The sequence below is a fragment of the Notolabrus celidotus genome, chromosome 6 (genome assembly GCF_009762535.1).
Source record: "Notolabrus celidotus isolate fNotCel1 chromosome 6, fNotCel1.pri, whole genome shotgun sequence".
Classification (NCBI taxonomy): domain Eukaryota; kingdom Metazoa; phylum Chordata; class Actinopteri; order Labriformes; family Labridae; genus Notolabrus; species Notolabrus celidotus.
The window spans coordinates 1,770,598-1,797,889 of NC_048277.1; the positions used below are offsets into that span (position 1 = coordinate 1,770,598).

At 44.6% G+C, this 27,292-nt stretch overlaps 1 protein-coding gene across 3 annotated transcripts in view; it reads right to left on the reverse strand.

Moving 5' to 3' along the window:
• Positions 1-1,774: 1,774 nt before the first annotated feature.
• si:ch211-266k8.4 (small G protein signaling modulator 3) overlaps positions 1,775-27,292 on the reverse strand; it is a 108,704-nt gene continuing 83,186 nt past the window's right edge. For all 3 annotated transcript variants that reach the window (XR_004631596.1, XM_034686023.1, XM_034686025.1), the window contains one exon: positions 1,775-2,303. Coding sequence is in view for 2 of the 3 variants with exons in the window: in XM_034686023.1 (XP_034541914.1) it covers positions 2,237-2,303 (67 nt within the window). In the remaining variant the exon portion in view is untranslated. The remainder of the gene's footprint in view (positions 2,304-27,292) is intronic.

Genomic DNA, 27,292 nt, shown 5'->3' on the forward strand with positions numbered 1-27,292 from the left:
AGACTTTGATTCATCAGACCACAGGACAGTTTTCCACTTCCCCTCAGTCCATCTTAAACAGGCTCAGGTCCAGAGAAGTCTCTGGTGGTTCTGGATCAAGTTTATATATGGTTTCCTCTTTACAGGGTTCAGTTTTAACCTGACTTTGTGGATGCAGTGACTTCCACTACAGAGTCATGTCTGTTTATAATGCAGTGACTTCCACTACAGAGTCATGTCTGTTTTTAATGCAGTGACTTCCACTACAGAGTCATGTCTGTTTCTAATGCAGTGGTTTCCACTACAGAGTCATGTCTGTTTTTAATGCAGTGATCTCCACTACAGAGTAATGTCTGTTTTTAATGCAGTGACTTCCATAACAGAGTCATGTCTGTTTTTAATGCAGTGACTTCCACTACAGAGTCATGTCTGTTTTTAATGCAGTGACTTCCATAACAGAGTCATGTCTGTTTTTAATGCAGTGACTTCCACTACAGAGTCATGTCTGTTTTTAATGCAGTGACTTCCACTACAGAGTCATGTCTGTTTTTAATGCAGTGATTTCCACTACAGAGTCATGTCTGTTTTTAATGCAGTGACTTCCACTACAGAGTCATGTCTGTCTTTAATGCAGTGACTTCCACTACAGAGTCATGTCTGTTTTTAATGCAGTGACTTCCACTACAGAGTCATGTGTGTTCCTAATGCAGTGACTTCCACTACAGTCATGTCTGTTTTTAATGCAGTGACATCCACTAGAGTCATGTCTGTCTTTAATGCAGTGACTTCCACTACAGAGTCATGTCTGTTTTTAATGCAGTGATTTCCACTACAGAGTCATGTCTGTTTTTAATGCAGTGACTTCCACTACAGTCATGTCTGTTTTTAATGCAGTGACTTCCACTACAGTCATGTCTGTTTTTAATGCAGTGACATCCACTAGAGTCATGTCTGTCTTTAATGCAGTGACTTCCACTACAGAGTCATGTCTGTTTTTAATGCAGTGACTTCCACTACAGAGTCATGTCTGTTTTTAATGCAGTGACTTCCACTACAGAGTCATATCTGTTTTTAATGCAGTGACTTCCACTACAGAGTCATGCCTGTTTTTAATGCAGTGACTTCCACTACAGAGTCATGTCTGTTTTTTATGCAGTGATTTCCACTACAGAGTCATGTCTGTTTTTTATGCAGTGACTTCCACTACAGTCATGTTTGTCTTTAATGCAGTGACTTCCACTACAGAGTCATGTGTGTTCCTAATGCAGTGACTTCCACTACAGTCATGTCTGTTTTTAATGCAGTGACTTCCACTAGAGTCATGTCTGTCTTTAATGCAGTGACTTCCACTACAGAGTCATGTGTGTTCCTAATGCAGTGACTTCCACTAGAGTCTAGTCTCTTTTAATGCAGTGATTTCGACTACAGAGTCATGTTAATGCAGTGACTTCCACTACAGAGTCATGTCTGTTTTAATGCAGTGACTTCCACTACAGAGTCATGTCTGTTTTTAATGCAGTGACTTCCACTACAGAGTCATGTCTGTTTTTAATGCAGTGACTTCCACTACAGAGTCATGTCTGTTTTTAATGCAGTGACTTCCACTACAGAGTCATGTCTGTATTTAATGCAGTGACTTCCACTACAGAGTCATGTCTGTTTTTAATGCAGTGACTTCCACTAGAGTCATGACTGTTTGTAATGCAGTGACTTCCACTACAGCTCCCACTTTCACTTGAACCTCTGTGGCTCTGCAGCCCACAGACAGACATCCTTCAAAGTAAATCAGTCACCATTAAAAAAAATATCATTACTTTATTAGTTCAAAATCTGTAAGAGAATTAAAAGAACAAGTTGAATCATTGGATGAACCAAAAGATTAACAGTTAAAAGTAGTAGAAACATACGTCTGGGCTGCATGCTCATGTGTACACACAACACTGTACACTGTAAACAAGCTGCAGTATAAAGACTCTCTGTTCATGAGGATTATATCCAAGTAGAAATCTGATGTTGTAGTTCCATTACATAAGCAACAACTTAAGATGATCTGCTGGCTGGATTCCTGCTGGTATGGATCACACGTAAACGTATCACATGAGGAGTCCCCTCATGACATTTGTTGCAGCTTTTACAGGTCTAATTGTTAATGAGTCACTCAACAAACTGCCTGATTTATACAGACTAACCAGTGAGTTCATGTATTACATTAATATTATTAATCCTTATTAAACATGTCTACAGCCCATCTTCACCGTCAGATCAGCTTGGACTCTCTGGTGTCATGGAACGGGAAACTGGTCTGATGTCTGGAAGACAATTCCCTGCAGAGAAGGAAAGAGAGATGGGAAAATGAATTTACAGCATCAGAGAAGAAACAACATTTAAGAAAATATAGACCATTAATCAATCAATCTTTATTTACAGCACCAAATCCCCCAAAATGTTACTTTCCAAACAGAGCAGGTCTAGACCGTACTCTATGTTCTATTATTAACAAAGACCAAACATCAAGACAGGATCAGATCCAGTCCCATCTTACAGACAGGACTCAGTCTGATCTCATCTTAATCCACCATGAGCAGAGCACTTTGCAGCATTTAGCAAGTTACAGTGGCAAGGACAAACTTCCTTTAACAGGCAGAAACCTCCAGCAGGACCAGACTCATGTTAGACACACATCTGCTGAGACCGTGTTGGAGAGAGGGATAGAGGGAGGTGAAGAGAGAGAGAGATGATAGTGGCTGCAGCAGCTGGAGTCTGGCACATCCACAGCAGCATTTAAACAATTTCAATTGTATAAAATATCAATATTTAACTCAAGTTGAACACAGGAACAGGATCTGCAGGGATCCCTCTTTAAGTCAGAACTGCTCTCCATCCTGCAGAAACCTAAATGTTGCATATCCCATTATGCTCCATGATAAAACTTGTATGAGACTTAGTTACACTTTATTTGGGTTGCTATGTGTTAAACATGTATCATGTCTCTGGAATTTGGCATGTTTCAGACAGGATGGATTCATAACTAACTTTTAGGATCCTCTCAGCAGAAGAAACAGAGCTTAAAAGTGACTCACCAACTTTCAGGATAGCTCAAAGCAGTGCTGTTATAACACTCAGTCATAAATAGAGAGAGTATGATGTTGAATCTAACCAGTTTAACTACGAGGTCAGACCAGCCTTTTTGCATTCTTAATTTGGTCCTTTTATTGTTGTTGATTATTTTCTTCTTTTTATATTTCTTTGATATTCAAACTCTTTAAACTTGAATTCCTTTAAATTACTGAGGTATCTGTTTTGGTTTATTTTCCCTGTTAAAGATAATATTTCCCTTCTTCATAACAAAGTTGTTTTTTGTGATCCACCAAAAAACAAATCACTCAGTTAAAACTTGAGTAACAATAAACCTTCAGCTCTCCGACCAATCCATCAGTAAGAAGACAGTTATCTGGATCCACATACCATCTGAGAGTACACACACTGACAGTAGGGGTGTGCATCTCTCCCTTAAAGCTAGGGTTGGTAGTCACGGAAAATTAGCATGAATTTGAATGTAGCATTTCCTCAGGACTCCGTCTAACCCCTCCCCTCCTCCCCTCGGAGTTCCTCCAAAACGACACCCCCGCTCACATGCACGAGCGCCGCTAATTCACGACCATATGATGGTGACTGATTCTAAACCGGTCCTCACCACATGGTTTGTGTTTTGCACTACGTCAACTCATGTCTCACTCAGCGGTAAGAAAACACAAAACATTCTCATAGTGAAAGTTAAAAACACAAACAAACATGAAATGTACGCTCTGCAGGAGGCGGGCAGAAGGGCAGGATGGGATTTGATTGGTTTCATCATTTGGCTCCTGATGGCAGGGATTGGTTGGTTTCTTCCCAGGTTTACTCCGACTGTAGAGAGCATTATGTATTGATTACCATCAGGACATAAAGATCATTTTAACCAGTATAAAAACAAGAAGTGGATCTAAATCTGACTACCAACCCCAGCTTTAAGTGGCGATACGATCCAAATCTAGATACATGGGTTATGATATGATTCACTAACGATACATCTTAATTAGGGATGACCACAATTAATCGATTATCGATTAATTGATTGTTAAGAAATTACTCGAAACACGCATTTTTGTTTTCAATTTTCCGTCATGTGGAACAAACATCATGTGGTCTCATATTTGGTTCAGCTATCATGGAGGTGTTTTAAGTTTAAAGCATGTTTGGATGTGATTCAGCTGTTAAAGGTGTTGCGCACAGCAGAGACGCTCAGCTGGCGGCTGCGGCTGTGCGTCAGGTCTCCAGCGCGCTTTTTAAAGAGGATCAATACAAAACTGCTGCCAACAACAACACGGGCACAAAGGTTGACAACTTTAAACAGGACTTTTCAACCTTTGGATACGAAGGCAACAGACAGGTGGGAAATTCAGGTACACAATGTTTGCAGAGCAGCAACATCAGAGCCGTCTGAGATTTTCAGCATGACCATGCATGCTGATGAATAGTTGTCTTGGTTGGCAAAATGGCCACAAATGTTTCTCAACTTAACTCAAACTCAAAATATATCTGCTTTATCATGATACTCATCCAGCAAAGTGGTCAATACAAAACAAAGCAAATGTCACATTCAAATAAAAATGTTTGTTTGAGTTACTGTAAACTCTGAAAAAAATCACACTGACACACTCTGTATGTGAAGGTCTCTCAGAGATTTTAAAAAAAGTAAACTGTCTTCCTGCATGGTGATGTCTATTGGGATCAGCGATGTCTATAACGTTCAGTTTCTGTGCTGCTGTGTCGCTCTTTTTGTTCCGTTTGTTTTCACTATCGGGAGTTTGCACTCCTACTAGCTACAGAACGGTAATTTAGCTTTCAGCCTGCAGGGAAAGTTGTGAGGCACAGACCCCCAAGCCTGACTCCGCTGGTCACTCTTAAACTTAAATATAAGACTCTTTGAATCAAAAGAGCACTCCACAAGGTGAATTTACCATAAAACATAAACAATAGACCCTGTTTTCTGTGAATGCATGATTATGACCAAGTGAGGGAGAAAAGATGTGATTTTTTTTTTTTTTTAAAGTCAAGCAGCTGTAGTATTTTTTTTTCTTCACCTGCTGCTCGGCCGGTGTCTCCCTGTCCTTTACATCATCAGTACTGTCTGATTTGGCACCTTGACCATTCCTCACTCAGACCATTTTGGTCGCAGTCTCGAGCCCTGATTCAGAGGCCCGCCGATCCATGCATTCATATCTTTAACGTTAAAATCAATTTTCAGTTTGTACTAGGGGTGAGCCCGACTAAGGACTTGCTTAGTGGAATCTGATTCATCAGATTTTGCCCGTAGTGGATGAATAGTTGAATGTTTGTTGTTTTTCCTTATTGACCCAAAGTCTGCATGATGGTGACCGCATGACAATATTACACATAACCCTTTACAATTAAGAGACTCATAGCTTAAAGTAAAAGGGACAACAGAATATTAGAAGTATAAAACTTAGATTTTTTAAATCTATATTGCAAAAACAACGAGGTGATGAAGGAGAGAAAACTCAAATAAGGCCACCATCCGTTAAACATGGAACAACGCTCCACTATAGAATAAGGAATCAGGAGATATTTAAACAGTGTTCACACAGAGGAGAGCAGCACTGTGGAGGGTAGTTTGTCCAACTTAAGACTAAACATTTGTATAATGTTTAAAATCAAACCTGAACCATCTAAAGGGTTTTTAAATCTCTTAACAGAACCTTTTAAAACAGTCTTTCATCACGTCTTTGTCCGCTTGAGTCTTTTCACATTGTACGTGAGGAAAACCATCGTGTGTACGGGCAGAAGTGCGCTCCTGTCTTTGTTGACTGTAAATCCTGTCTTTGAGAATATCCTCTCTGATGGTGTGGAGGTGGATGGGATGCTGTGGGTTGTTTTTGAGGCTTCAGACAGCTTTGGGTATCCCTCCTGGTTCTTTTGGCCCCGTACAGTTTTTGTGTGGTCCGGTAATCCTTGATCTCACAGCCCTCTTCATGAAGCTGCTCCTCATCTTCATCACTAGTTTTTAGGATCAACTGAAGTTTTATTTCCTGACATTTTGAGCTGCCATGAACGTAGAAAGATTTAAAGACCAGCTGAGGTACGTCTGCTCCACAGGTCCCGCTAAATGGGAGAGTCCACCTTTAATTACCAGGGGAGATTTAATTACCACTTTAAGGAGATTTAACACTTCAAGAGCTGTTCTCAGAATTACATTAAATAAGTCTGTATTTATATCAAAATAGGATAAATGAGACACTATTTTTAAGGGAAACAGGAAAATAATGTAAAATTAGACATTGAGCACCCCCATGGTTTGAATGGAATGATCCACGTTTCATATGCAAATATTCAACTATGAGATTGGCAGTCGACTAAGGCTCGTTACAACGAATCGTCCAATATTCGGGTCACCCCTAGTTTGTACCGGTGAATCTTTACACCCCTAACTCATAGTGTTGGAAACATTTCAGTGCTCTTTTCCTTTTATTTGAACCCAGATAACAATACTCTCTTTTTCTTATTACCACCTTCTTTGTTAAAGGTTTCTAAACGCTAATCAGTAAGGCTCCAACCAACAACATTTCAACATGCAGAAAGAAGACGTTCACATGTCTCCAGCTTTTTGTTTGACACAAAGGGACTTTATCTTCACTGCTAATGCTACTCAGCTCTCTCAGCCAGTTATGGCGCTGCATGCCTGGACTCCACATGACATAAACACCACTTCTGTTCCATTAGAGCAGATGAAAGACGTGGTCTGCACTGTGATGTGAGGCTGTCTGTATGTTCCCTCTTTAGTGCATGTTTGATTGAGTCAGTGTTGTTTGGCCTGATTTCTAATGTGTGTTAATCTGAGTGTGCAGCGATTACCCTGAGCAGGTTAGCTATGGTGGCTTTAGCTGCATGTGGTTGGAGACAGACTCAACCTGATTGTAAGCAGCCATTCACTGTGAGTCTGGCCCCCTCACAAAACCATTCTATGGAGCCGATTCAATGCAAGAATTGTCACTATTGTAATAGTGACCCTTGACACGAGTCCCACAACAAGCTTATGGCCAAGTCAATCATTGCCTCTAAGCAGCACAAGCCTATGGAGCAAGCAGGGAGGTAGGCCCCTCATTATTCATCCCACAGCCTTTAAAGGAATAACTGCATCAATACGCAGAGAGAGTCTGAAGAAAACTACTATTTATAACCTTTATTTAACCAGGAAATGCTCATTCATTCAGATTAAAAAACTATTTTCCAAGAGAGTCCTGACCAAGATAGGCAGCAGCACAGTTACAGAGTCACAACAGACATAAACACAAATAGTAGACACAGCTACACTACAAATACCTCCAGGGAAACAGCATGACTTACATATAAACAAAACATCTACAGACAGATCATCAGCCTCCAAGTCGTTTAAAGAGTTTAAAAGCTTTCAAAGTTATCAGACCACAAAGTTTCAGATCCTTGTGTAAGGCGTTCCAGGTCGAGGGAGCAGCAAACCTGGAGGCCTTTTCTCCAAGTTCAGTCCTGAGCCCCGGAACACATAGTAATAAGAGATCCTGAGATCCAAGATTATGAGTTCCTGAGTTCTTTTGTGCAATGTAGATATGGGTTGCCAACTTTCTCACTACTAAATAAGGGACAGGTGCACAGTGCTATGGTGTTGTGAGCATGATGTGAGCATAATGTGTGAATTCAGCGTATTATGCTGATTCAACTGGAAATGCAGAAAGTGTGTACATTCCCTTTAATCCTTACTGTATCATTATGTAACCTCATATGAATAAACCTCAGAGAAAACACAGTTTGACTCTTTACATCAAAAAACAGGCAAAAGAAAAACGAAATGCAGAAGAGGAGTAAGACTCACCAAATGTACTTTCTCCATGGAGACTCTTTGCTGCTCTTGACTGACTCAAGCAGTCTTCTGTCCTTTTGCACAGCCAGAGAGAAGTCCTTACATGACAAGTCACAGTTTACAGATACTTCAAGTTCATGTTTGATCAGCTCTGTGCTGCATCTGTTTCTTGAGTCTGACCATTTAACGGCCATCAGAGAGAAAATCCTCTCCACACTTTTTTGCAGGACTTTGCGCATTTGCGCTGTATAGAACTGATGTGCGTGAGGGGGCCTGTGATTGGATGACAGGCGGTGTGATTGGCACATGATCTGCCGTTTTATCTGATGTAGGATCTGTAGAGCGCAGTCTGCTGTATTTACAAGAGTTAATAGTCAATTTACGGGACAATTGAGGTCCCGTATGAAGCAAACCAATTTAGTCCAATATACGGGATGTCCCGGCTGATACGGGACAGTTGGCAACCCTAAATGTGGGTGAGGAGGTAAGAGGGAAGGAGACCTAAGATACTCTTATACATTAGAAGATGTTTCTGCCTGTGTGACGACAGGGAAGACCATCCTACTCTCGAGTACAGAACGCAGTGATGAGTCCTAGTTTTAAGATTGGTGATAAACCTCAAAGCTCCATGGTATACAGTATCCAGCGTGTGCAAGCCTTGAGCAGAGGCGTGCATGTATAGGACATCACCGTAGTCCAGCGCAGACAGAAAAGAAGCAGCAAGAAGTTTTTTCTTGGCTTCAAAATAAAGGCAGGATCTGATTCTAAAATAAAAACCCAGCTTTAATCTCCACCTTTTAGTGAGCTGCTGGATGTGAGGGGTAAAAGTTAAAGAATCTAGACAAGACGAAACAAGATCAGTAAGAGTAACTAAGTGCTTCAAGTCCATTTGGGTGCAGGTCAAGCGGCAAACTCCGGTCTCAAACGATGAAGCCAATGCGGAAGTGATATAAACTGCAATACATCGAAAATCCTCTTGAGGCTGGCTGCAGAAACACCGGAAACCACATAGATATGAATGGGAAAAAGACGATCTTTGCAGCATTAATAAACATGTTTACAGCCTGGTTCAAAAAACGGCTTGGCCCTACAACGCTAATCTCTCTAATGGCACACACTGTACGGGGGGTGAATTTTTTTCTAACGTGACGGTTAAGAAGATATTAAGATTATGAGTTTTGCCCAAATAAGGACATGACTGACGTCAATCCCGGTCGGGAACACACAGCCATTGGCTAAGAGACTCACACTACGTCACACTCTGCCTAGTTGAGTTCCGCATTACCAATATGGCTGCCGCCGTCGATTTGCTTCAAAACAGCTCTCAGGAACAGATGGGTGACGTCACGGATACTACGTCCATATTTTTTACAGTCTATGGTGCAGGTACTGCCAAGCAGTGTAAAGGCAATGCACAAAAGTAAGTAAGGAATTTTTTATTTATTTTTTTATTTATTTATTTTTTCAAAATAAGGAACATCTACAATGAAGCAAACAAACCATTTAAGACCTTCCATTATCATCATCAACAATTAACATCACCACAATAATGACCAAAGTACCAAGTGCTGGGTCACTCAAGACCTGAACACAGATTCCCAGAGTAGAGCAGGACAGTGTGAGTCAACTGTAGCTGGAAGACATGATCTGCCACTGGGGACAACAGTGGAGAACAGTCCAGCTAAGTGCATAGTGCTTCCTAAAGAGCTGGGTCTTTAGCTGTCTTTTGAAAGTAGAGAGGGACTCTGCAGATCGAATGGAGTTGACCAATTCATTCCACCATTTAGGGACAACAGAAGAGAAGAGTCGAGCTAGTGATTTTGAGGCCTTGTGTGCTGGAAGCACTAGGCGCTTTACAGAGGCTGAGCGTTGCGGGCGAGAAGGGCAGTAGACCTGGATGAGGGGTTCCAGGTAAACTGGAGCGGTTTTGGTTACTGCTTTGTAAGTCATGATTAGAGTTTTGTATCTGATGCGAGCTGCAACTGGAAGCCAGTGTAGGGAAATGAGCAGGGGAGTGACATGAGCTGTCTTTGCAGAGGTTTAACTGTGCATGCAGGGAGGCCTGCAGTAGTCAATGCGTGACATTACAAGAGCTTGAACCAGGAGCTGTGTTGCGTGTTCTGTCAGGTAGGGTCTGATCCTCTTGATGTTATAGAGGGAAAAACGGCAGGACCGAGCAATCGAGGCAACATGAACCCTGAAGGTTAGCTGGTCATCGATCATGACACCCAGATTTCCGGCAGACTTAGTGGGCATGAGGTTACAGTAGTGGGATACAAGTTCAATCTGCAACCCCTCACAGTGCATGTTGATGGCAGGTTTGCAGGCTTTGATTTTTCATTGGACAACAGCAGGGTTTAAACAAGTTTGAAATCATGAAAATTCTGTTGAGTTGTATTAAAAGCAGTTTGTAACCCATAATGATCCTGGGGGATTCATATTGATCCGTAGAATAACAACCTAACAACTAGGGATGCACCGATCCGATCCTGGTATCGGATATCTCCTCTGTGTTTACAACAACCATGTGCGCCAATTACGTCATTAGCGCGCCGGTGGGTGTGTGCAGTTGCAGCGTGCAGAGCTAATGTAGCATGGAGGACGGTAACAAGAAAGGCTCTGGAGTTTGGAGGCACTTCACGTTTGCTACGCCTGCAAGTACGACGGCAGCTTGCAATATCTGCAAAGCTAATGTTTCAAGAGGTGGGGGTAACACTGCAAAATAAAACACGACCAATTTAATAAAACATTTGCAGAATCATCATGCCAAAGAATACCAAGAGTTCAACCGGTCCAAAACGGCAGCCGAATTGAAGCAGCCAATGTTGTCAGCTGTGTTACAAAGACGCGAGAAACTTCCCAGGGATGGTGTGAAAGCAAGAAAAATAACAGAGAAGGTTCTTGAATTCATTGTTTTGGACGAGCAGCCCCTGCAAGTAGTAGAAAATGAGGGATTTCGCCGTCTGATGGCGAGGTATAGGTATAGTTTACCATCGTGCAAATACTTTTCTGAAACCGCTCTGCCTGAACTGTACAAAGATGTGTGCTAACACTTGCTAACAGAGTTGGAAGGTGTTAAAGCGATGAGCTTCACTACAGGTATCTGGAGCTCGGTTGTTAGCCCGATGTCACTGCTAAGTTTAACGGTACATTGGCTGGACAGCAGCTACACGCCACGGAGTGCAGTGCTACAAGCTAATAACTTCCGCGGATCACACACCACTGACTCGATTTCGACAGCCATTAAGGAGATGCTCCACCGATGGCACATTCCGTTGAATAAAGTGCATGTCATCCTAAGGGACAACGATACCAACATGAAAAAACTAAGTTTACATAATTGAATTAATCAAATTTGTTGCATTATTAGGTGACAAGATTTTGATTTAATGTTTAAAGGTCTTTATTTCGAACTCCATTCGATCTGCAGAGTCCCTCTCTACTTTCAAAAGACAGCTAAAGACCCAGCTCTTTAGGAAGCACTATGCACTTAGCTAGACTGTTCTCCACTGTTGTCCCCAGTGGCAGATCATGTCTTCCAGCTACAGTTGACTCACACTGTCCTGCTCTACTCTGGGAATCTGTGTTCAGCTCTGCAGTGACCCAGCACTTGGTACTTTGGTCATTATTGTGGTGATGTTAATTGTTGATGATGATAATGGAAGGTCTTAAATGGTTGGTTGCTTCATTGTAGATGTTCCTTATTTCGGGAAAAATAAATAAATAAATAAATAAAATCCTTATTTACTTTTGTGCATTGCCTTTACACTGCTTGGCAGTACCTGCACCCAAATGGACTTGAAGCACTTTGTTCCTCTTACTGATCTTGTTTCCTCTTGTCTAGATCTTTGCTTGTGTTGTTCTTGTTCTCGTATGTACGTCGCTTTGGATAAAAGCGTCTGCTAAATGACATTGTAACATTGTAACATTTTGTTTTTGATGCAGCTTTTCTTTTTTCTTTTTTGACAAAGGTTTGAATTGTTGACTTATCTGCTGCTGCATTTAAAAGTTAAAAGTGGAACTTCATTTCCTCTTGGTTTTGATTGAATATTTACTTACAAAACTGCATGTAAATATGTTGGAGCTGTCTATAATTATAAATTCATTAATAAATAATGAAAATCAGTTTAGATGTATGTGTTTATCACATTTTGATTTACGAACTTAAAAAAGCCAGATTATGCCACGTCATAAATCCTAGACTCATCTTCATATTGAGGAAGACAAGTTGTTAATTTAATACTTATATTGGATCTGATTGGTATCGGTATCGGCTAGGGGAGCAACGGATCAAAAAACTCACGGTTCGGATCAGATCACGGTTTTGAGTCACGGATCGGATCATTTTTCGGATCAGCAAAAAAAAAAGAAGACAAGACAAATATAACTTTGTCCTCCATTTATTTTGTAAAACACTTTGCCCATTAAATAAAAACAACATTCAACTCAAAATGTACAGCATGTGCAAAGCACCCTATCTGTGGGCCGTCCTGCCTCATTCACTGCATTTCATGGCATGGCAAGTGAAGGAGCAGAGGAACTTCTAAAATTTCACTCTATTCTTCTTTCAATCGCTGATTTTCACCGTCCACTTTTCTTTGAGCTTCAAACTTTGAACACACCGTTTGATTCTAGGGTCCTACAGCTGGCAAAGTGCCAATATGAGAACTGCTCCATAAACCAAAGTGAAAGTTAAAAACTGCACTCGCAGCAGTGGACTCTAAGTGACCCAGTAACAGCCTGTCTGCGTATCGTTGGCATGGAGACAAGTCCCAGTAAACACGCGGTGACCCGACCAAAACACAGAGTGAAGGAATAACAGTTCAGGGGCCACAAATAGGCGGCCGGATGCGGTCCGCGGGCCGCGTATTGACGGCCTCTGGTCTAGTGGGTGCGCAACGGAATTTCATAACGTAGCTAAAGCACATTCAGCATTCACTGTATTTCACAGGGAAACCAAAATGCTCCCATACATGTGACTTACAAGATGCAGGAGGGTTTTCAAGTTCCTCCATCATGAAACACATGGAAATAAAAGACAGCTATATAAAAATACTGAAAGAAGAACCAAAACAAGCAAACATGCGCGCACACACACACAGAAACACACGGACACCATAGACTGTATAAATAATGGACGTAGTATCAGTGACGTCACCCATCTGTTCCTGAGAGCTGTTTTGAAGCCAATCGACGGCGGCAGCCATATTGGAAATGCGGAACTCAACCATGCGGAGTGACGTAAAGGGGCGGAGTTTGAGCCTCCCAGCCAACAGCTATGTGTTCCCGACCGGGAGTCAAGTCAGTCATGTCCTTATTTGGGCAAAAACTCGTAATCTTAATATCTTCTGAACCGTCGCGTTAGAAATAAATTCACCTCACGTACAGTGTGTGCTGATAGAGAGATTAGCTACGTAGACCCAAGCCGTTTTTTGAACCAGGCTGTAAACATGTTTATTAATGCTGCAAAGATCGTCTTTTTCCCATTCATGTGTATGTGGTTTCCGGTATTTCTGCAGCCAGCCTCAAGTGGATTCTCCATGAACTGCAGTTTATAACACTTCCGCATGGGCTTCATCGTTTGAGACGGACACACAAGCACATGCACACACACGTAGAGTCTGAATGGCTGATTCAGTAATGCGATAGTGATAGTCAAGTTACTGAGGTCAGTTGATCTGAGCTCAGGTTGCTTTGTCTTAGAGCCTGTGAGCATACCCACACACACCCACACACCCATACACACACACACTGCTTTTCCATGCAGACACTTGTGTGGGAGCATGTGTTACTGCCAAAACACAGATGAGCATGTCTCCCTACATCTGTGTCATATCCTGCCACTGCACATGCTCACAAACCTGGTCTCTCAACGGCTACACTTCATCTGCAAGAAACAAGTCACACTCTGCACCAACAGAGCAGCAGAGACATTCTGTTTGTACACATGGTACAACATTTAATGCATAATATGATGTTCTGTCAATTTAAGTTTCCTGCTTCAACACTCTGGGTGGGATCAGTCATACGATGAGGACAAAGAAGTGAGATATGTCAAAGCCAAATCATCCCCTCTTTCCAACAGCTTGGTCCTAACCTGACACCTAGTCTAAATGTTTCAGCACCTCAACTGTGACCCCCTAATGACCAGGAACTATGTGAGCTCAGTAATATTGTATGACGAGGGAGGAAACCACTGCAGTGACCTTTGAGCTGTGAAATGAGTCACACACACACACGCACGCACGCACACACACACACACACACACACACACACACACACACACACACACACACACACACACACACACACACACACACACACACACACACACACACAGAGGGACATATAGACGGGATTACACACGGTAAAATGTGTACAGCTACCACAAAAGGCAGATCTTAACAGCCCTGTCACACCTTGACGATTTAGCTAGTGTATGCTGCTGCATAAAAAACTTTGGCGAGTACGCTGGCGTGCGTCTCATAAGTTACATATAAGTTTTGTATAAGTTAAGAGCACGCTGAAGCACACAAGTATGCAGAGTATGGATCATACGCCTGCCATAAGTATTAGGTAAGTTCTGCGATGGTTGCCAAACGTTCACACACGTAGAGCTGTGTGTCTGCGTGTGTGTGAGTGTGAGAAGCCTTGGAGCCCTCACTCAGTGTCAAACAGCAGAGCCTCTGAAACAGAAGCTGAAGCCAGCATGTCAGAGTCTGCTGGTGTTCAAAGATAAAGCTGCTGTTGTTGAATTCAATGAAGTTCAAAATGTGATGTTTTAGAAAGCACTGCAGTCAATAAGTGTAACTTCTTGTAAAGAGCAGAGGCTGTGTTCCTGCTGGTTTCACTCCTCTGACACTCTCCACGGCTCATCATGTTCTTACAAAGAGAGACTGCAGAGTTTTTAATAACACACACCTTTTTAAATCACCAATGAAGAGCATCTCATTTCAACACGTATACATCCTCATTAACGAGCTGCAGCCTTTTAATACACTTTGTCTGTGTTATTACACTGCTGCACGCTTTGAACAAGTGGACTATAGTTGGGCAGAAGATATGAATATGATATGTATACGCCCAAACTGAAAAAAAACATCAATAATTCAGCGTATGTCAGCGTTTAGAGGCATTTTGATACACTGGGAAAACGCTGGTTACATCGTCAAGGTGTGACAGGGACATTAACAGTAAACAAAACAGTATACCTGGACTGGTATGATTTGTATTATCTTCACAGGTATTTGGCTAATAGTAGCAAAGGAATTATCTTAACAAGACGGTCGATCAATAATCATGTATCTTCTCTTCTTCAGTTCATTTCAGCACTTACACTACCGTTCAAAAGTTTGGGGTCACTTAGAAATGTCCTTATTTTTTAAAGAAAAGCACAGTTTTTTTCAATGAAGAGAACATTAAATGAATCAGAAATACACTCTATACATTGTTAATGTGGTAAATGACTATTCTAGCTGCCAACGTCTGGTTTTTAATGGAATATCTACATAGGTGTATAGAGGCTCATTTCCAGCAACCATCACTCCAGTGTTCTAATGGTACATTGTGTTTGCTAATCGAGTTAGAAAGCTAATGGATGATTAGAAACATCTTGAAAACCCTTGTGCAGTTACGTTAGCACAGCTGAAAAGGGTTTTGCTGGTTAGAGAAGCTATAAAACTGGCCTTTCTTTGAGCTAGATGAGTATCTGGAGCATCACATTTGTGGGTTCGATTATACTCTCAGAATGGCCAGAAAAAGAGAACTTTCATATGAAACTCCACAGTCTATTCTTGTTCTTAGAAATGAAGGATATTCCATGCCAGAAATTTCCAAGAAAGTGAACATTTCCTACAACGATGTGTACTACTCCCTTCAGAGAACAGCACAAACAGGCTCTAACCAGAGTAGAAAGAGAAGTGGGAGGCCCCGGTGCACAACTGAACAAGAGGACGAGTACAGTAGAGTCTCTAGTTTGAGAAATAGACACCTCACAGGTCCTGAACTGGCAGCTTCATTAAATGGTACCCGCAAAACACCAGTGTCAACGTCTACAGTGAAGAGGCGACTCTGGGATGCTGGCCTTCTAGGCAGAGTGGCAAAGAAAAAGCCATATCTGAGACTGGCCAATAAAAGGAAAAGATTAATATGGGCAAAAGAACACAGACATTGGACAGAAGAAGATTGGAAAAAAGTGTTATGGACAGACGAATCGAAGTTTGAGGTGTTTGGATCACACAGAAGAACATTAGTGAGATGCAGAACAAGTGAAAAGATGCTGGAAGAGTGCCTGACACCATCTGTTAAGCATGGTGGAGTTAATGTGATGGTCTGGGGATGCTTTGGTGCAGGTAAAGTGGGAGATTTGTAAAAGAGAAAGGGATTTTGAATAATGAAGGCTATCACTCAATTTTGCAACGCCATGCCATACCCTGTGGACAGCGCTTGATTGGAGCCAATTTCCTCCTACAACAGGACAATGACCCAAAGCACACTTCCAGATTATGCAAGAACTATTTAGGGAAGATGCAGGCAGCTGGTATTCTGTCTGTAGTGGAGTGGACAGCGCAGTCACCAGATCTCAACCCCATTGAGCTGTTGTGGGAGCAGCTTGACCGTATGGTACGCAAGAAGTGCCCATCAAGCCAATCCAACTTGTGGGAGGGGCTTCAGGAGGCGTGGGGTGAAATTTCTTCAGATTCCCTCAACAAATAAACAGCTAGAATGTCAAAGGTCTGCAATGCTGTAATTGCTGCAAAGGGAGCATTCTTTGATGAAAGCAAAGTTTGAAGGACAAAATTATTATTTCAACTAAAAATCATCATTTCTAACATTTTCAATGTCTTGACTATATTTTCTATTCATTTTGTAACTCATTTGATAAATAAAAGTGTGAGTTTTCATGGAAAACACAAAATTGTCTGGGTGACCCCAAACTTTTGAACGGTAGTGTATATATTGGTTTAATTTTCATTGCTGTGTCATTAGTGTTATATTATTTTTGGCCCAGAAGAGGATAAGCTTAATGTTAAAAACCATGTTATGAACATACAAGCCAAACAGTAAATAACTTCATAACCAATCACAGGTGAGGGCTACAATTAAACATCCACAGAGAGAGGGGAGGAGCTCGGCAGATAAACTGTTAAGTAAAAAGAATCAATCAACCTTAATCTAACCAGGATCTGTTCATTTAACAGCTCAGTGACAATCTTTGCCTCTCGCATACAAAGACAATAGATCCAACTCTTCATCCCCGACTTTTACAGCCTCCTCTCCCTCCCTCATCCTGTCCTCTGCAGGTGTTCACAGAGCAGGTATCAGTTACAATCTTGGATGCGGGCTCAAGGAAGTGCTCGGAGGATAATAAAAACTTTTGGCATGACAGTTTATAAAAGAAAAAGGATCAAAGCAGGGATCGAGTGAGTGAATATCTGACTCCTTCTCCTTATCCCTCTCCAGATCTCTGTTGCTGTAGTGAAATCACTCCATCCTTCGCTTTGAAAAAACAAACAAACTTATCTGTTACTCCTGGAATCAGATACAGACATCTCAAGTAGGTTCACGTTCAACACTGCTGTCACTGTTAGAGCTTCAGGGCAGGCTGTCGTCATATTTGTTACTGCACAATGACCTTAGTTGGCAAATCTGCAGATGAGTAAACCAATCTCGTAATTCATTTACCATATTAGGATATCTGACAGTTTGTGACATGTTAGTTAGGGAAGTTCCAAATTGATAAACTTCTTGGTTGTATAACCCTGTAAAGCCTGAACCATCAAAATTCTAATAATTCTAATAAATGTAGCGTTTACTGGACTTATTAACAAATAAGAAAAAAATTAATGAAATAGCAATTTTCATATATGAGTTTGAATTTGAATCATATTTGATACATCAGGTATTTTAGTGCAAATGTATTACTCAAAGTTTCTTCTTTTTTAAACAAACTAAAACATATAAAAACAACATTTTTAGATTAAATTTTGAGTTTCCTTCAAATTTTTCCCAAAGTAATTTCAAACTTAAAAATTATTTTTTTCCATATTGCACGACAACATCACACATATTCTGTATCTGCTACACAACAAAACAACCTAATGTATTGTATATTTCTTCTCTGAATTGTTCAGTTTTTAGTGGAAATCAATGAACAAAAGACAATTATTAACTAGGGAGCCATGGCAACATTCAACCAGTCATCAATCATCATGTTACAACAGGTTACATATATAAAAATACAATATACGTTATAAATATCTCCATGTCTACTCTAAATATACCTCATTATGTCATTTAAACATGTTCTTAAATAATAAAAAGACTGTATGTTGCTTTATGGAATAATGTATGAAATGTAATAAAATGATGATTGACAGTAAATAAATGTCCTTATATACCTGCTGTATCAGTTTTGATACACACATGTTCAACATGATTTGACTATAAATGAAGTAATGAAATATTAATCAGTTTTACATCAATCCAGTAATTATATCTCTTGAAGTTTCAGGAACAATTTGAAATTTTTTTTCATCCAATCTTTTTCAAACTTGTTAAAAATATCCCTGAAAAACCTGGAGTGGGTCTCTGATCCACAGCTGACATTTTGGATGGCTCTGTGACGTCCTTCTGGTGCATGAATTACTCACACCTGGTGGATTATCCGTGCACTGCATGTCTCTGATTGTATACATCAGGTTTTTACTGAAAGAATATATCACATTGATGATGTAGAGGTCTCAGAAACTGATGGAGTCCAAACTGAGCTCAGTTCATTTAACAGGACCATACACTCGATCACTGAACCTGTGGGTGAAAGATTTGCATAGTGTGGCTAACGTTAGCAGCACCAGCCTCCGGTCCTCCTTATAGGTTAACATCCACATGCCTGAGCTGGCTATCCATTGCTCACTGGTTATATGCCCATGTGACCAGATTCGGCCTACTTACAACTTTATCTCCATCATTTAAACATAATAATGCCACACTGCTCCGCCCTCTGAATTAAGGCTATTTTACACTACTACTACAGTCGCTGTTAATTGGAGCTACAACCTTGGTTGCCGTGGGTTGCTGTGCTACAGCTCAGGCGCAGGATACAACTGGCATTGAGGGTCTATGATAATAAAAATGTTAATAATTAGTATGAAAGTCAAGTAATTCTTGACCCAACTAGCGAGAGTGATGATGTTAACCCAGAACTTCTCACTAAGCATCGGCAACCACACAGTCACACCCTCCCCAGGAGTCCGTAACCTCGACATCATCCTCAACCCTGCCCTCTCCTTCAAACCACACATCAGAAACATCACCAAAACATCGCCCCCTCAAACATCACTCTCCATCTCGCCCCCTCATACCTGACCGACCTCCTCAAACGTCACTCCCCATCTCGCCCCTCATACCTGACCCACCTCCTCAAACGTCACTCCCCGTCTCACCCCCTCATACCTGACCCACCTCCTCAAACGTCACTCCCCGTCTCGCCCCCTCATACCTGACCCACCTCCTCAAACGTCACTCCCCGTCTCGCCCCCTCATACCTGACCCACCTCCTCAAACGTCACTCCCCATCTCGCCCGTCATACCTGACCCACCTCCTCAAACGTCACTCCCCATCTCGCCCGTCATACCTGACCCACCTCCTCAAACGTCACTCCCCATCTCGCCCCTCATACCTGACCCACCTCCTCAAACATCACTCCCCATCTCGCCCCCTCATACCGGACCCACCTCCACAAACGTCACTCCCCATCTCGCCCCTCATACCTGACCCACCTCCTCAAACATCACTCCCCATCTCGCCCCTCATACCTGACCCACCTCCTCAAACATCACTCCCCATCTCGCCCCCTCATACCTGACCCACCTCCTCAAACATCACTCTCCATCTTGCCCCCTCATACCTGACCCACCTCCTCAAACGTCACTCCCCATCTCGCCCCCTCATACCTGACCCACCTCCTCAAACATCACTCCCCATCTCGCTCCCTCATACCGGACCCACCTCCACAAACGTCACTCCCCATCTCGCCCCCTCATACCTGACCCACCTAATCAAACATCACTCCCCATCTCGCTCCCTCATACCTGACCCACCTCCACAAACGTCACTCCCCATCTCGCCCCTCATACCTGACCCACCTCCTCAAACGTCACTCCCCATCTCGCCCCCTCATACCTGACCCACCTCCTCAAACATCACTCCCTATCTCGCTCCCTCATACCGGACCCACCTCCACAAACGTCACTCCCCATCTCGCCCCTCATACCTGACCCACCTAATCAAACATCACTCCCCATCTCGCCCCTCATACCTGACCCACCTCCTCAAACATCACTCCCCATCTTGCCCCCTCATACCTGACCCACCTCCTCAAACGTCACTCTCCATCTTGCCTCCTCATACCTGACCCACCTCCTCAAACATCACTCCCCATCTCGCCCCCTCATACCTGACCCACCTCCTCAAACGTCACTCTCCATCTTGCCCCCTCATACCTGACCCACCTCCTCAAACGTCACTCCCCATCTCGCCCCCTCATACCTGACCCACCTCCTCAAACATCACTCCCCATCTCGCCCCCTCATACCTGACCCACCTCCTCAAACATCACTCCCCATCTCACCCCCTCATACCTGACCCATCTCCTCAAACATCACTCCCCATCTCGCCCCCTCATACCTGACCCACCTCCTCAAACATCACTCTCCATCTTGCCCCCTCATACCTGACCCACCTCCTCAAACATCACTCCCCATCTCGCTCCCTCATACCGGACCCACCTCCACAAACGTCACTCCCCATCTCGCCCCCTCATACCTGACCCACCTAATCAAACATCACTCCCCATCTCGCCCCCTCATACCTGACCCACCTCCTCAAACGTCACTCTCCATCTTGCCCCCTCATACCTGACCCACCTCCTCAAACGTCACTCCCCATCTCGCCCCCTCATACCTGACCCACCTCCTCAAACATCACTCCCCATCTCGCCCCCTCATACCTGACCCACCACCTCAAACATCACTCCCCATCTCACCCCCTCATACCTGACCCATCTCCTCAAACATCACTCCCCATCTCGCCCCCTCATACCTGACCCACCTCCTCAAACATCACTCTCCATCTTGCCCCCTCATACCTGACCCACCTCCTCAAACATCACTCCCCATCTCGCTCCCTCATACCGGACCCACCTCCACAAACGTCACTCCCCATCTCGCCCCCTCATACCTGACCCACCTAATCAAACATCACTCCCCATCTCGCTCCCTCATACCTGACCCACCTCCACAAACGTCACTCCCCATCTCGCCCCTCATACCTGACCCACCTCCTCAAACGTCACTCCCCATCTCGCCCCCTCATACCTGACCCACCTCCTCAAACATCACTCCCCATCTCGCTCCCTCATACCGGACCCACCTCCACAAACGTCACTCCCCATCTCGCCCCTCATACCTGACCCACCTAATCAAACATCACTCCCCATCTCGCCCCTCATACCTGACCCACCTCCTCAAACATCACTCCCCATCTTGCCCCCTCATACCTGACCCACCTCCTCAAACGTCACTCTCCATCTTGCCTCCTCATACCTGACCCACCTCCTCAAACATCACTCCCCATCTCGCCCCCTCATACCTGACCCACCTCCTCAAACGTCACTCTCCATCTTGCCCCCTCATACCTGACCCACCTCCTCAAACGTCACTCCCCATCTCGCCCCCTCATACCTGACCCACCTCCTCAAACATCACTCCCCATCTCGCCCCCTCATACCTGACCCACCTCCTCAAACATCACTCCCCATCTCACCCCCTCATACCTGACCCATCTCCTCAAACGCCACTCCCCATCTCGCCCCTCATACCTGACCCACCTCCGTAAAAATCACTCCCCATCTCGCCCCCTCATACCTGACCCACCTCCTCAAACATCACTCCCCATCTCGCTCCCTCATACCGGACCCACCTCCACAAACGTCACTCCCCATCTCGCCCCTCATACCTGACCCACCTAATCAAACATCACTCCCCATCTCGCCCCTCATACCTGACCCACCTCCTCAAACATCACTCCCCATCTTGCCCCCTCATACCTGACCCACCTCCTCAAACGTCACTCTCCATCTTGCCTCCTCATACCTGACCCACCTCCTCAAACATCACTCCCCATCTCGCCCCCTCATACCTGACCCACCTCCTCAAACGTCACTCTCCATCTTGCCCCCTCATACCTGACCCACCTCCTCAAACGTCACTCCCCATCTCGCCCCCTCATACCTGACGCACCTCCTCAAACATCACTCCCCATCTCGCCCCCTCATACCTGACCCACCTCCTCAAACATCACTCCCCATCTCACCCCCTCATACCTGACCCATCTCCTCAAACGCCACTCCCCATCTCGCCCCTCATACCTGACCCACCTCCGTAAAAATCACTCCCCATCTCGCCCCCTCATACCTGACCCACCTCCTCAAACATCACTCCCCATCTCGCCCCTCATACCTGACCCACCTCCTCAAACATCACTCCCCATCTCGCCCCTCATACCTGACCCACCTCCTCAAACGCCACTCCCCATCTCGCCCCCCTCATACCTGACCCACCTCCTCAAACATCACTCTCCATCTCGCCCCTCATACCTGACCCACCTCCTCAAACGCCACTCCCCATCTCGCCCCCTCATACCTGACCCACCTCCTCAAACGCCACTCCCCATCTCGCCCCCTCATACCTGACCCACCTCCTCAAACGTCACTCCCCATCTCGCCCCTCATACCTGACCCACCTCCTCAAACATCACTCCCCATCTCGCCCCCTCATACCTGACCCACCTCCTCAAACGTCACTCCCCATCTCGCCCCTCATACCTGACCCACCTCCTCAAACATCACTCCCCATCTCGCCCCCTCATACCTGACCCTCCTCCTCAAACGTCACTCCCCATCTCGCCCCTCATGCCTGACCCACCTCCTCTAACGTCACTCCCCATCTCACCCCTCATGCCTGACCCAACTCCTCAAACATCACTCTCCATCTCGCCCCCTCATACCTGACCCACCTCCTCAAACGCCATTCCCCATCTCGCCCCCTCATACCTGACCCACCTCCTCAAACGTCACTCCCCATCTCGCCCCTCATACCTGACCCACCTCCTCAAACATCACTCCCCATCTCGCCCCCTCATACCTGACCCACCTCCTCAAACGTCACTCTCCATCTTGCCCCCTCATACCTGACCCACCTCCTCAAACGTCACTCCCCATCTCGCCCCCTCATACCTGACCCACCTCCTCAAACATCACTCCCCATCTCGCTCCCTCATACCGGACCCACCTCCACAAACGTCACTCCCCATCTCGCCCCCTCATACCTGACCCACCTAATCAAACATCACTCCCCATCTCGCTCCCTCATACCTGACCCACCTCCACAAACGTCACTCCCCATCTCGCCCCTCATACCTGACCCACCTCCTCAAACGTCACTCCCCATCTCGCCCCCTCATACCTGACCCACCTCCTCAAACATCACTCCCCATCTCGCTCCCTCATACCGGACCCACCTCCACAAACGTCACTCCCCATCTCGCCCCTCATACCTGACCCACCTAATCAAACATCACTCCCCATCTCGCCCCTCATACCTGACCCACCTCCTCAAACATCACTCCCCATCTTGCCCCCTCATACCTGACCCACCTCCTCAAACGTCACTCTCCATCTTGCCTCCTCATACCTGACCCACCTCCTCAAACATCACTCCCCATCTCGCCCCCTCATACCTGACCCACCTCCTCAAACGTCACTCTCCATCTTGCCCCCTCATACCTGACCCACCTCCTCAAACGTCACTCCCCATCTCGCCCCCTCATACCTGACCCACCTCCTCAAACATCACTCCCCATCTCGCCCCCTCATACCTGACCCACCTCCTCAAACATCACTCCCCATCTCACCCCCTCATACCTGACCCACCTCCTCAAACGCCACTCCCCATCTCGCCCCCTCATACCTGACCCACCTCCTCAAACATCACTCTCCATCTCGCCCCTCATACCTGACCCACCTCCTCAAACGCCACTCCCCATCTCGCCCCCTCATACCTGACCCACCTCCTCAAACGCCATTCCCCATCTCGCCCCCTCATACCTGACCCACCTCCTCAAACGTCACTCCCCATCTCGCCCCTCATACCTGACCCACCTCCTCAAACATCACTCCCCATCTCGCCCCCTCATACCTGACCCACCTCCTCAAACGTCACTCCCCATCTCGCCCCTCATACCTGACCCACCTCCTCAAACATCACTCCCCATCTCGCCCCCTCATACCTGACCCTCCTCCTCAAACGTCACTCCCCATCTCGCCCCTCATGCCTGACCCACCTCCTCTAACGTCACTCCCCATCTCACCCCTCATGCCTGACCCAACTCCTCAAACATCACTCTCCATCTCGCCCCCTCATACCTGACCCACGTCCTCAAACGCCATTCCCCATCTCGCCCCCTCATACCTGACCCACCTCCTCAAACGTCACTCCCCATCTCGCCCCTCATGCCTGACCCACCTCCTCAAACATCACTCCCCATCTCGCCCCCTCATACCTGACCCTCCTCCTCAAACGTCACTCCCCATCTCGCCCCTCATGCCTGACCCACCTCCTCAAACGTCACTCCCCGTCTCACCCCCTCATACCTGACCCACCTCCTCAAACATCACTTCCTGTCTCGCTGCCTCAGATCCTCAGATGCAGACCTCCTGTCCCCCATCACCAAGACCAAGCACCGCACCTTTGGGGACAGAGCCTTCTTTACCATCGCTGCCCCGACTCTCTGAACTCTCTCCCTCTAAACATCCTCAACTTTGACTCACTTCAATCATTTCAAAAACCACCTCAAGACCTTCTTGTTAAAAAAACTAAAACACATGACCTCTAATCCTGCCCCACCTCTCTTTGTTCTCTTTTATTTATTTTTATTTTTCTGTAAAGCGACTTTGAGTAGCATGAAAAGCGATAAAGAAATCCTATTAATTAATATTATTATTACATCGTTTAGTCGACTAAACATGTACCTCCTAATGTAAATCCTTTGGTGTGGGATGAATACCAAAGTACTAAAATGTCCTTTTGCATTAGGGGCCATGTTTTTATCCTATCCCTGTTCACTTTGTATGTTTAAAGGTGACATATCATGCAAAATGGACTTTTTAATGGTTCTCTACCTGAAATATGTGTCCCTGGCATGTCTACAAACCCCCCGAGAATGAAAAAAATCCATTCTGCCCCTGTTCTGATTTCTCCACCTTTCTGTAAATGTGTGTGAAACCAGCCGTTTCAGACTTCAGTGTTTTTGTTACGTAACAACAATATCCGGTCTGTCACGGAGTCAGAGCTCGGAGCTTGTTCAGCCCATAGACTGTATAAAATACAACTCAACCCCTCCTCTGTTTTTCATTACCTGCACACATGTGTGCTAACAAGGAGCTTAGGAGGGAGGCATGCTAGTTGTAGGCTGTCTTAATAAACACAAAGGTCGGTTTTACTCCCCACGTCTGCAGATTTGAAGATCTAGTGGATGATTTTTATTTATCATGGATAAGTGCTAGCGCTAGTTAGCATAGCTAGATAGCTACATGTCGTAGCTGTAGCTGTGTACCAAGACACACGTCTACATACTGACAAATAAAACAACAAGAAACACTAAATCTGTGACCAATCCTTCAGAAAAGGCCCCGCTGCCTTTCTGGCAGAGGTCGGTTCTACTCCCCACGTCTGCAGATTTGAAGATCTAGTGGATGATTTTTATTTGTCATGGATAAGTGCTAGCGCTAGTTAGCATAGCCACATAGCTACATGTTCATAGCTGTAGCTGTAGCTGTGTATCAAGACACACGTCGACATACTGATAAATAAAACAACAAGAAACACTAAATCTATGACCAATCCTTCAGAAAGGTCCTGCTACAGGCGCCTCTCCATCAGGATCAGATTCTGGATCAGATTCAGAGGGTTGAAGTAACGTGATCTCTGAGCAGCCGTGTATATTCAGCCAACATGTAAACATTAGATCAACGTGCTGGAGAGCCGAGGGCACATCCACTTCCTGAGTGGGCGTGGTCAGAGAGAAAACAGAGTGTTCTGAGGAGGACTGAAGAAGAGGGTTTTTCAGGCAGACCAAAATCTGATTTCAAAGTGTTTTTTTGAGCATAAACTTTAAAGACATATTTTGGGGACCTCTTAGACCAATATATGTTGATGAAAAAAGCGTGATATGTCACCTTTAACCTTTGCCTATTCCATGACAGACATCAACTTTGACCTTTTCCACTCACTGGAAAGACTTGCATTCAAACACCCCTTTCATTAAGAGTTTGGATGAGCAACAACTTAAGACATGTCTCTGTGAAATCTCACCGTTCCCTTTGTGACACTAGAAAAATAACTGAGCATTGACGCAGCAGAATAATTTATTTCTCTCCTATTCAATTTATCACTTCACTTCAGGTATGAGGACAACCTCTTTCATTCAGTTCTCTGAAAACAGAGAGGTGTGGTCCATTCATGGTTAACTCACTTTTACATTTATAGCTGTTGGCTTTGTTCACCTTTCTAAACAAACACCACAGACATTCACTTATTCTGTACGTCTGCCTCTAAGGGTAACCACCCTCACTGTTAACCCTGAACTATGTTTCAATGTGTAAAGGTTTTACTGCAGTGATGTGATAAATATAATAAAGACGTCACCCAAAGCAGCCATGTTAGGGTTAAAGCCTCTGGAAACGTAAATAAAATATCTAAAATTCATATAGAATATCAAAATGTAATGTGTAATCAAGCTTCAACACAAATCTGAGTGAAAATAAACATCCACAACTCTGAAAAAACTCTGTTCAAAAGCATCTTATTTTACAGGTCAGAGCATTTCTCAGGACTGTGTGGGCGTGGCCTAACTCTTTGATTGACAGGTCAAGAGAGAGTTCACAGCCTGCATGTTTGAGCCGTCTGACTCTGAATCTAAAGACATCAAAACTCCAGAATCTGAAAATGATTAATTTACAATGGTCTCTGAGTGCTGAGTCACAGAATACTTCAGAATCAGGACTTCTATCATTTATTAGTTTTATCACTCCGTAGTCTCCGGGGCATCAGGACCATGGGACGCCCGGAGCAGAGGAGGCTGAAGTGTAGTATGTGCACGTAGAGGAGCTCGGCTCTGTGTGTCAGACGGAGCTGTTTGTCTAAACTCTGAGCTGTTTGGGGAAAGTTAGTGAACCGGTCCTGGGGAAAGTTAGTGAACCGGTCCTGGGGAAAGTTAGTGAACCAGTCCTGGGGAAAGTTAGGGAACCAGTCCTGGGGAAAGTTAGTGAAGTGGTCCTGGGGAAAGTTAGTGAAGTGGT